Source organism: Rhineura floridana, chromosome 2 (assembly GCF_030035675.1).
Source record: "Rhineura floridana isolate rRhiFlo1 chromosome 2, rRhiFlo1.hap2, whole genome shotgun sequence".
NCBI lineage: Eukaryota > Metazoa > Chordata > Lepidosauria > Squamata > Rhineuridae > Rhineura > Rhineura floridana.
Genome location: NC_084481.1, coordinates 239,919,336 through 239,930,094, shown reverse-complemented (window position 1 = coordinate 239,930,094; position 10,759 = coordinate 239,919,336). Strand labels below are relative to the sequence as shown.

The 10,759-nt window shown below is 49.3% G+C and overlaps 1 protein-coding gene across 2 annotated transcripts in view; it reads right to left on the bottom strand.

Moving 5' to 3' along the window:
- Positions 1-995: 995 nt before the first annotated feature.
- TUBGCP2 (tubulin gamma complex component 2) overlaps positions 996-10,759 on the bottom strand; it is a 22,254-nt gene continuing 12,490 nt past the window's right edge. For both annotated transcript variants that reach the window (XM_061612674.1, XM_061612675.1), the window contains exons 11-17: positions 6,078-6,250; positions 5,439-5,567; positions 3,429-3,549; positions 2,445-2,588; positions 2,127-2,255; positions 1,522-1,685; positions 996-1,284 (exon numbers count right to left, since the gene is read on the bottom strand). In XM_061612674.1, coding sequence (XP_061468658.1) covers positions 1,173-1,284; positions 1,522-1,685; positions 2,127-2,255; positions 2,445-2,588; positions 3,429-3,549; positions 5,439-5,567; positions 6,078-6,250 — 972 coding nt within the window. In that variant the 3' untranslated portion in view covers positions 996-1,172. The remainder of the gene's footprint in view (positions 1,285-1,521; positions 1,686-2,126; positions 2,256-2,444; positions 2,589-3,428; positions 3,550-5,438; positions 5,568-6,077; positions 6,251-10,759) is intronic.

Genomic DNA, 10,759 nt, shown 5'->3' with positions numbered 1-10,759 from the left:
CATGGCAGCTTTATCTGTCCTGGCTGCCCTGAGCTATTGGCTGCCTTATAGCCCTTAACAAGCTGGTCCTCCTTACCCAGAATCCAGGTTGCCACTTGCTGAAATTAGCTGGGGGGGGGTAATTTGGCTGGGCCAGAGTTGAACATACCTAATTGTGATCAGTAAGGGCCAGGACTCTGTCCTGTGATCTTCTTAACAGCTCATTTAGAAGGAAAATGTGTGTGTATATCAGGACTGTGGAGTCTGTATGTCAAACCTCCAACTCCTCTATTTTTCTACTGTCCGACTCCGACTCCTTCATAAATGGCAAATGTATATTAATGTATTAATATTAATATATTAATATAAAAATATTAATTTTATTTTGAAGTCAGAGTCAGTACATTTCTACCGACTCCGACTCTACCCAAAATTGCTTCTGACTCCACAGCCCTGGTGTATACAGACATATACATGGGGAAGCATGATGCCTTTGCATGCTCTTTTCTGCCCACAGCATCTTCTTACAGGCCTCAACCTCCATGTGCTTCTTTTAATCTCCCTCTCTTCAACACACACACTCAGGTATGTGATAGGTCTAGACACATGGGTCTAGCCACAGGTGAGGTAGGGGAGCAGAAGATTCTTTGCATTCACAAACTTCATGGAGAGAGCAGTTACCAGTCTCCTGTGTTAGATCCACCAGTGGGATTGCCCCAGCCTTGAAGGAATCGTCATAAGTTCATCTGGGGAAAGGGGCTCCTGCATGCACTCACCCACTTGGTATGAAGTGGAGTTACACAGGGCACCTACTGCACTTTTAGGGAGCATGTAAAGCTGGCTCAAGCAGTGCACACTGGCCAGAATGCAGGTTCTTCCTCCAGCTCCAGGCAGCGTGGCCAAGCATGGCAGGTGCAGCCCGGTGACATCCAAGGGGCACCACAAAGCCAAGGTACCATTGTGCTTTTCAGGTAACCCAAGCTGTCTGTGCCAAATTATGGGACTCCAGAAGCCACTTACACTTCTTACGTTTAGTAAAATACACCAACTTAAGTTTAAAAAGTAGAAGCATTCAAGAAATACAATCCTTTACATACTGTCAGCTGCAGTGTATGCACTCTCCACGCTGTCTGTGTGGTACAAGCGCTGAGCTGCCACTGACAGTTCTGGGTGCGACATTCCTTTCCCAGGTGTCACTGAGTGGCCAAAAGAGGCCTAGGAGCGGCTGCATGCGCCACCACCTTCTGGCTCCGTTCTGCAGACATGTGCTCCAGGCGTTCTGTGTAGAAGCCGTTAAAGTCCAATCTGGGGTGGGGGGAGAGAGAAACGAGCATGAAAAGGCTGGCCCCGGGTAAGAGCATAACAGCAGACCTGGAGCTGGGTCTGAACAAGGGGGGGGCTCTAGCCCAGCATGTGTTCCCTGCCCAAACGGAATAGCTCCCTCCCACAGAGTTACTCCCCCAAACGCTTCCTCTGATCCTGGAAACAGCATACAGCCCTTGGGGTAACTCCAAAAGCAGTTCAGAGAGAATCCACACACACCTGTAGATGATGTTGAGCATGCTGTGCTCACAGTCGTTGGTGCTATAAAGGCTCAGTTTGTCCAGGAGGTCTAGGAGATGTGCTGAGAAATTGCTGTCAAATTTGTTGATTGTTGCCTCAAAGCCAGAGGTGACATGCAGGGAATCCACATGCTCTGCTAAAAGCTACAAAAGCAATGTGGAGAGAATTTTAGAAGTAACTTCATGCTTGCAAGAGAGAAACTGACGCAGGGAAAATTCTCCCCATTGTGTTGAGCTATTCTTAAGATAGGAGGTGGGGAGTACTTGGGGAAGAGGCGTAGAACTAAGCTGTGCTCAGCCCGAAGACAGAAGCACTCTGCACCTGCATGTGGCGCTAGGAACCCAGAAAGCTGCCTGACACCAAGCAAGACCGTTGGCCAATCCTGCTTACAACTGTCTTCTCTGGCTTGTTGCAGCAACCCTTCAGAGGTTCAGACAGGAGTCCTGGAGAGGCCGGGCACTGAACCGGGGAACTTCTGCATGCAGATTATGCGCTCTACCATTGAGCTACACTCCTGACCATTGTGCTGCAGAGGGGTCCTGACAGCGGCTCAGTCCCACCCTTCCTTCCAATCCCCAAAGCACCTTGTTGGCGAGCTGCTTCCGCATGCATTCCTCCACGCGCTCTTGCTCAGTCGGTGGGCCTCTCATGGTCCCATGTTCTACACTCAGGCGGCCCAGCTCGTTATCCAGCTTCATGCTATGGGAGAATCTCTAGTGGGAAGGAGAGAAACAGGACCAGTGAGCACAGAGCATTCAATAGGTATGCATTATTGGATTCCTGGTAGGTGACCCTCGTTCCCCAACACAGGACAGGCCATGGCACCAATGGAGAGCGGTTCATTCCCTAGCAATATCCTTGTGAGATAGATATATGGGTGTGAGAGAGAGTGTGTGTCCAACCTGCATACAGTTGGTGAACATGACACAGACAGACATCATCTTGGAGAATATCTTCAGCAGCTCCGGATTGGTGAGCATGCAGTCCTTCAAGCAGTTGTCCAGGAAACTTGTGTGGTAGCTCAAGACATCATCTATATTGGAAGCCTGTTTAAATACGACAACACGCCATCAGCAACCGCTCCTCCACAACAAAGAGCAACAAGGACAGAAGTCTAGAGATTCTCACAAGAGATTTAATGCTCAGATTTAAGACACAGAGGGGATGCATTAGCTGAAGCTTGTGGGTGAGCAAGCCAGGAGCGAATGCCCAAGGCAGATGTGTAGGCGTCAACAGGTACCCCTGCAGCATCCACACAGCCAGTTTCCCATGGCTCAGATCATTAAAGGAAGAATCCAGAGGCTGCAGACGCTATCGTAGGCAGAGGGCACTTAAAACAGCCAGTAACACCCCCCCCCAGTGGAAACATTCTCTAATGGTTTTGCTATAAGGTCATGAAAAATAAGCCTCACTTTTAGGGGCTGAGACAAGGACATGAAGAAGGGCCTCATTTCTAGAGAGCATATCCTCACTTTCCCACTTGAGGAAAGAAAGCAGAAGCTGAAAATGGTTCAGGGGGATTTCTTGTGCTGCCATTTCTGGCCCTGTGGCCCTCTGTGGATGGGAGACATGCCAGGCTCTCAAGCCAGACCCTCTCTAGTATGGCCAAGGGCTTGCCCACAGCTTGATACCTTCTGCACTAGGGAGACAAGGACGAAGCCGCAATGAAAGCCTAATGCTCCCAGCAGAGGGAGGGAGAGAGGGGCCTGGGCTCGGGGGGCAGAGCGTGTCCTGCACATCTGCACGATCCCTAGTGGTGGCCGGGGAGGGAGGCATCTCCGAAGCAGACGCCCTTCCTGGCCCCTGTGGCTGGGCAGTCCAAGGCTAGGTGGCCCAGTGGCCTGGCTGGGCACAGGAAAGGTCTGAGAGCAGCTGCCCCGACTGACCGACTTCAGGTTCTTCTCCAGGACATGCCACGTCGGCTCCATCACCTCGAACATCATGTAGTACTGGATGTTCTGCACAAAATTGAGCATCCGCTGGCGGAGGGTAAAGGCGCCAGCAAACCTGGGAAAGGGGGAGAGAAGGAAGGTGGGTGAGACGAGCGGCTGGGCTGGCAAAGGGGAGATCCCCAGGAGGGAGCAGCAGGACAGAATCTTGCCATTGCCCCAGCGAGCAGCAGCCACGGGAGGGGAGTCATTGTGGAGTCCCACAGGGATCGGTACTGTCCCCCATGCTTTTCAACATCTACATGAAGCCTCTGGGTGCGGTCATCAGGAGTTTTGGGGTGTGTTGCCATCAGTACGCTGATGACACGCAGCTCTATTTCTCCTTTTCATCCTCTTCAGGTGAGGCTGTTAACGTGCTAAACCGCTGCCTGGCCGCGATAATGGACTGGATGGGAGCTAACAGACTGAAGCTCAATCCAGACAAGACCGAGACGCTGTTGGTGAGTGCCTTCTCTGCCCAGATGGAGGATGTTCATCCTGTTCTTGATGGGGTTACACTCCCCTTGAAGGAACAGGTTCGTAGCTTGGGGGTTCTTTTTGATCCTTCCTTGTCACTTGAGGCCCAGGTGGCCTCGGTGGCACGGAATGCTTTCTACCATCTTCGCCTGGTAGCCCAGCTACGTCCCTATCTGGACAGTGACGACCTCGCCTCAGTTGTTCATGCTCTGGTAACTTCTAGACTGGACTACTGCAATGCGCTCTACGTTGAGCTGCCCTTGAAGACTGTTCGGAAACTACAACTAGTCCAGAATGCAGCGGCCAGATTGCTGACGCAGACCAGAAGGTCCGCTCATATAACACCTGTTCTGGCCCGTCTGCACTGGCTTCCTGTTTGTTTCCGGGCTAGATTCAAAGTGCTGGTTTTGACCTATAAAGCCCTACACGGCATGGGACCGCAATACCTGGTGGACCGCCTCTCCCAATATGAACCTACCCGGACACTGCGCTCAACATCTAAGGCCGTCCTCCGAGTGCCATCCCATCGAGAAGCTCGGAGGGTGGTGACTAGAACCAGGGCCTTTTCTGTGGTGGCCCCCGAACTGTGGAACAGCCTCCCTGATGAGGTGCACCTGGCGCCGACGCTACTATCTTTTTGGCGCCAGGTGAAAACCTTTTTATACTCCCAGGCATTTTAATGTGTGTTTTAATGGTATTTTCATCATTATTTGTATTTTTGGATGTTGTTTGGTTCTTTTATTGTTTGTTTGTTTTGTTTTCTTGATTTATTGTATTTATTGTATTTATATATTGCTTGTTTTTTATCTTTTTGTACACCGCCCAGAGAGCCTTCGGGCTTAGGGCAGTATATAAATTAAATAAAATAAATAAATAAATAAAAAGAAAAGGCGGCCCTCAGCTCTCGTGCAGGAGCTTTGCAGGAATGATAGTCGGTAGCACCAGGCAGGAGCCCTAGAACTGCAGGTGGACGTAGGTGGGGTGGGGGGAGGTGGCAGAAGCAAGAGCAGCATCCTCCCTTGCTCAGAGCTCTGACTGCTGGAGCCACCAAGGAGACCTTCTGTGGAGGACCCAACAAGCATTCCTCACTGCCCCATCCACAATCTGAAGGAAGAGCTCACAGGGTCAGAGGCCTGGGGAGAGAGGCCCTGCTGCCCCAGCCGACTCAACGCCTTCATCAAGTCAGTTCCTCTTCTGCAGCTAAGAGTCCATTCCTCAGAAGCCAAGAAGGCCCAGAGAAAGAGCCACAGGCGAGGGGAGAGCACGTGTTTTGCATGCAAAGGTTCCTGGCTCAGTTCTTGGCATCTCCACCCACCCAGGGCAGGGGATAATGCTTCCTCCCTCATCATGCTGGGGAATGGGGTTTTCCAGCATCGAGAGGCTGCAGGAGCCAGAATGTCCCCAGGCTCCCAGATGCAGGGACAAGGCTCCCTCCTGCTCAAGGCACTGAGGGTCTTCCTCTGCCCCTGGGCACACAGAAGGCGCACTCACCATTTGGACGAATGAAGTGAGGACTGCTTGGCAGTTTTGCTGCTGATCCAGACGTTGCACAGCTGCCGCTCCACATGCTTGCAGTAGAACATGTGCCGGAAGAGCATCTGGTAGCGTGTTAAGGCTTTCCTACAAGTCAAGCACAAGGAGAGCCATGGGCAGAAGGGCTTTGGAGGGCAGTCCGGGCCGGAGGCCAGCCAGGCCTCTTTCCCTCAGAGGCACAGAGGGGCTCATCAGAATTATTCAAACTCCCAGAGTGCAGGACACAGAATAATGGGCTCAAGTTGCAGGAAGCCAGATTTCGACTGGACATCAGGAAGAACTTTCTGACTGTTAGAGCCATACGACAATGGAACCAATGACCTAGAGAGGTAGTGGGCTCTCCGACGCTGGAAGCATGCAAGAGGCAGCTGGACATCCATCTGTCGGAAATGCTTTGATTTGGATTCCTGCATTGAGCACGGGGTTGGACTTGATGGCCTTATAGGCCCCTTCCAACTCTACTATTCTATGATTCTATGAGGTGGACCAGGCTGTCCACGGCTGTGAGCCCGTCTCCTCCTCCAGCATCCAAGGCAGCAAAGAGGCCTCTTGCTGTGATCCAGCAGGGGTTCTTACACTGAAGGCAGTCTGGCTTACCTGTTGATGATCAACGATAGCGGCCATTTCACAATGTAATCAAAAGAAAACGCCTCCAGGCCACTGAGAGAGAGCTCTGTTGGGTCAGCACTGATGATGGCCTTCTCCTGCTTTGTTTCAATCGCCAAGACTCGCAAGAGCTGTGTAATGAGGTCATGGGGCATCAGGTCAATCTGGAAAGAGAGAGGGTGAAAGAGAGACAGCAAGAGGAATGAGGCTGGCCTGCAGCTGAAGCAGCCACTGGCAGACATGGCAGTGTATGAATAGTGGCCTCATGGACAGCCAGTGAATGCACGTAAACGACAACGGCTTCTCCTGAGCCATAATGTACATTAAGAGACTGCTGCTAGCAATACAATCTGGGCTAGTAAATGGAAAGAAAAACTTGTATTGTTTCTAGTGCACTTTTTGACATTTTTTAAAGATGTTTTCTTCCTTTTAATTTTAAAAGCACTGTTCATTCCCATTTCTTAATACATTCCTTTTTAATTAACATTCCTTGTTAATTACAAGGTTATGCCTTGTGGGGTGGGCTGAGGAGGGCTATGAATGGTATTCAACACTAGTCCTATTTAGAGTAGACCCTCATAAGAACATAAGAAGAGCCTGCTGGATCAGGCCAGTGGCCCATCTAGTCCAGCATCCTGTTCTCACAGTGGCCAACCAGGTGCCTGGGGGAAGCCCGCAAGCAGGACCCGAGTGCAAGAACACTCTCCCCTCCTGAGGCTTCCGGCAACTGGTTTTCAGAAGCATGCTGCCTCTGACTAGGGTGGCAGAGCACAGCCATCATGGCTAGTAGCCATTGATAGCCCTGTCCTCCATGAATTTGTCTAATCTTCTTTTAAAACCGTCCAAGCTGGTGGCCATTACTGCATCTTGTGGGAGCAAATTCCATAGTTTAACTATGCACTGAGTAAAGAAGTACTTCCTTTTGTCTGTCCTGAATCTTCCAACATTCAGCTTCTTTGAATGTCCACGAGTTCTAGTATTATGAGAGAGGGAGAAGAACTTTTCTCTATCCACTTTCTCAATGCCATGCATAATTTTATACACTTCTATCATGTCTCCTCTGACCCGCCTTTTCTCTAAACTAAAAAGCCCCAAATGCTGCAACCTTTCCTCGTAAGGGAGTCGCTCCATCCCCTTGATCATTCTGGTTGCCCTCTTCTGAACCTTTTCCAACTCTATAATATCCTTTTTGAGATGAGGCGACCAGAACTATACCCAGTATTCCAAATGCGGCCGCACCATAGATTTATACAACGGCATTATGATATTGGCTGTTTTATTTTCAATACCTTTCCTAATTATCCCTAGCATGGAATTTGCCTTTTTCACAGCTGCCGCACACTGGGTCAACATTTTCATCGTGCTGTCCACTACAACCCCGAGGTCTCTCTCCTGGTCGGTCACCGCCAATTCAGACCCCATGAGCGTATATGTGAAATTAAGATTTTTTGCTCCAATATGCATAATTTTACACTTGTTTATATTGAATTGCATTTGCCATTTTTCTGCCCATTCACTCAGTTTGGAGAGGTCTTTTTGGAGCTCTTCGCAATCCCTTTTTGTTTTAACAACCCTGAACAATTTAGTGTCATCAGCAAACTTGGCCACTTCACTGCTCACTCCTAATTCTAGGTCATTAATGAACAAGTTGAAAAGTACAGGTCCCAATACCGATCCTTGAGGGACTCCACTCCACTTTCTACAGCCCTCCATTGGGAGAACTGTCCGTTTATTCCTACTCTCTGCTTTCTGCTTCTTAACCAATTTCTTATCCACAAGAGGACCTCTCCTCTTATTCCATGACTGCTAAGCTTCCTCAGAAGCCTTTGGTGAGGTACCTTGTCAAACGCTTTTTGAAAGTCCAAGTACACCATGTCCACTGGATCACCTCTATCTATATGCTTGTTGACACTCTCAAAGAATTCTAATAGGTTACTGACACAGGACTTTCCCTTGCAGAAGCCATGCTGGCTCTGCTTCAGCAAGGCTTGTTCTTCTATGTGCTTAGTTAATCTAGCTTTAATCATACTTTCTACCAGTTTTCCAGGGACAGAAGTTAAGCTAACTGGCCTGTAATTTCCGGGATCCCCTCTGGATCCCTTCTTGAAGATTGGCGTTACATTTGCCACTTTCCAGTCCTCAGGCACGGAGGAGGACCCGAGGGACAAGTTACATATTTTAGTTAGCAGATCAGCAATTTCACCTTTGAGTTCTTTGAGAACTCTCGGGTGGATGCCATCCGGGCCCGGTGATTTGTCAGTTTTTATATTGTCCATTAAGCTTAGAACTTCCTCTCTCGTTACCACTATTTGTCTCAGTTCCTCAGAATCCCTTCCTGCAAATGTTAGTTCAGGTTCAGGGATCTGCCCTATATCTTCCACTGTGAAGACAGATGCAAAGAATTCATTTAGCTTCTCTGCAATCTCCTTATCGTTCTTTAGTACACCTTTGACTCCCTTATCATCCAAGGGTCCAATCGTCTCCCTAGATGGTCTCCTGCTTTGAACGTATTTATAGAATTTTTTGTTGTTGGTTTTTATGTTCTTAGCAATGTGCTCCTCAAATTCTTTTTTAGCATCCCTTATTGTCTTCTTGCATTTCTTTTGCCAGAGTTTGTGTTCTTTTTTATTTTCTTCATTTGGACAAGACTTCCATTTTTTGAAGGAAGACTTTTTGCCTCTAAGAGCTTCCTTGACTTTGCTCGTTAACCATGCTGGCATCTTCTTGGCCCTGGCGGTACCTTTTCTGATCTGCGGTATGCACTCCAGTTGAGCTTCTAATATAGTGTTTTTAAACAACTTCCAAGCATTTTCGAGTGATGTGACCCTCTGGACTTTGTTTTTCAGCTTTCTTTTTACCAATCCCCTCATTTTTGTGAAGTTTCCTCTTTTGAAGTCAAATGTGACCGTGTTGGATTTTCTTGGCAATTGGCCAGTTACATGTATGTTTAATTTAATAGCACTGTGGTCACTGCTCCCAATCGGTTCAACAACACTTACATCTTGCACTAGGTCCCGGTCCCCACTGAGGATTAAGTCCAGGGTTGCCGTCGGTTCCATGACCAACTGGTCTAGGGAATAGTCATTTAGAATATCTAGAAACTTTGCTTCTTTGTCATGACTGGAACACATATGCAGCCAGTCTATGTCCGGGTAGTTGAAGTCACCCATTACTACCACATTTCCTAGTTTGGATGCTTCCTCAATTTCATATCTCATCTCCAGGTCTCCCTGAGCATTTTGATCAGGGGGACGATAGATCGTTCCCAGTATTAAGTCCCTCCTGGGGCATGGTATCACCACCCACAACAATTCTGTGGAGGAGTCTGCCTCTTTGGGGGTTTCGAGCTTGCTGGATTCAATGCCTTCTTTCACGTATAGAGCGACTCCGCCACCAATACGTTCTTCCCTGTCCTTCCGATATAGTTTATATCCAGGGATAACCGTATCCCACTGGTTTTCTCCATTCCACCAGGTCTCCGTTATGCTCACTATATCAATGCTCTCCTCTAAGACCAAGCACTCCAGTTCTCCCATCTTGGTTCGCAGGCTCCTAGCATTAGCGTACAGGCACTTGTAAGCAGTGTCTCTCTTCAAGTGTCTTTGGCACTTGTGGTTAGGCCTGTGGTAATTTTGCTCTTCTGAATTTATATCCTGTGCCCCTGCTCTCACAATGCCTACTTCTAGGCCTACCCCTTTTAAAATTTCATCATTTCTTTGGTTTTTATCCCAGGGGGGAGGTTTATTCCGAACCGGACCTTTCTCAGCTCCTGTCGGGTTTCCCCCCTCAGTCAGTTTAAAAGCTGCTCTGCCACCTTTTTAATTTTAAGTGCCAGCAGTCTGGTTCCATTCTGGTTCAAGTGGAGCCTGTCCCTTTTGTACAGGCCCGGCTTGTCCCAAAATGTTCCCCAGTGCCTAACAAATCCAAACCCTTCCACCCGACACCATCGTCTCATCCACGCATTGAGACTGCGAAGCTGGGCCTGTCTGGCTGGTCCTGCGCGTGGAACCGGTAGCATTTCAGAGAAAGCCACCTTGGAGGTCCTGGCTTTCAGCATCCTACCTAGCAACCTAAATTTTGCTTCCAGGACCTCACGGCTGCATTTCCCCATGTCGTTGGTGCCAACGTGCACCACGACCACTGACTCCTTCCCAGCACTGTCTACCAAACTATCTAAATGACGGGCGATATCCGCAACCTTCGCACCAGGCAGGCAAATCACCTTGCGGTCTACACGCCCATCACACACCCCACTGTCTATGTTCCTAATGATCGAATCACCCACTACAAGGATTCCTCCACCCCCTGGAGATATATCCTCGGCACGAGAGAATAGCTGCTCATCCCCCAAGGAATGGGTCCCTTCTAAGGGATCGTTTCCCTCTTCCTCAGCTGGATGCTCTCCTTCCCCGAGACCATCGTTCTCCATGATAGCAGGAGAGCTATCATCCTTGGAGTGGGACACAGCTATAACGTCCCTGAAGGCCTCCTCCACACACCTCTCTGCCTCTCTCCGCTTTTCCAGGTCCGCCACCTTGGCCTCAAGGAAATGAAGTCGTTCCCGGAGAGCCAGGAGCTCACTGCACCGAGAGCACACCCACGACTTCTGTCCAACAGGCAGATAGTCGTACATGCTGCAGGCGGTGCAAAACACTGGAAAGCCCCCACACGCC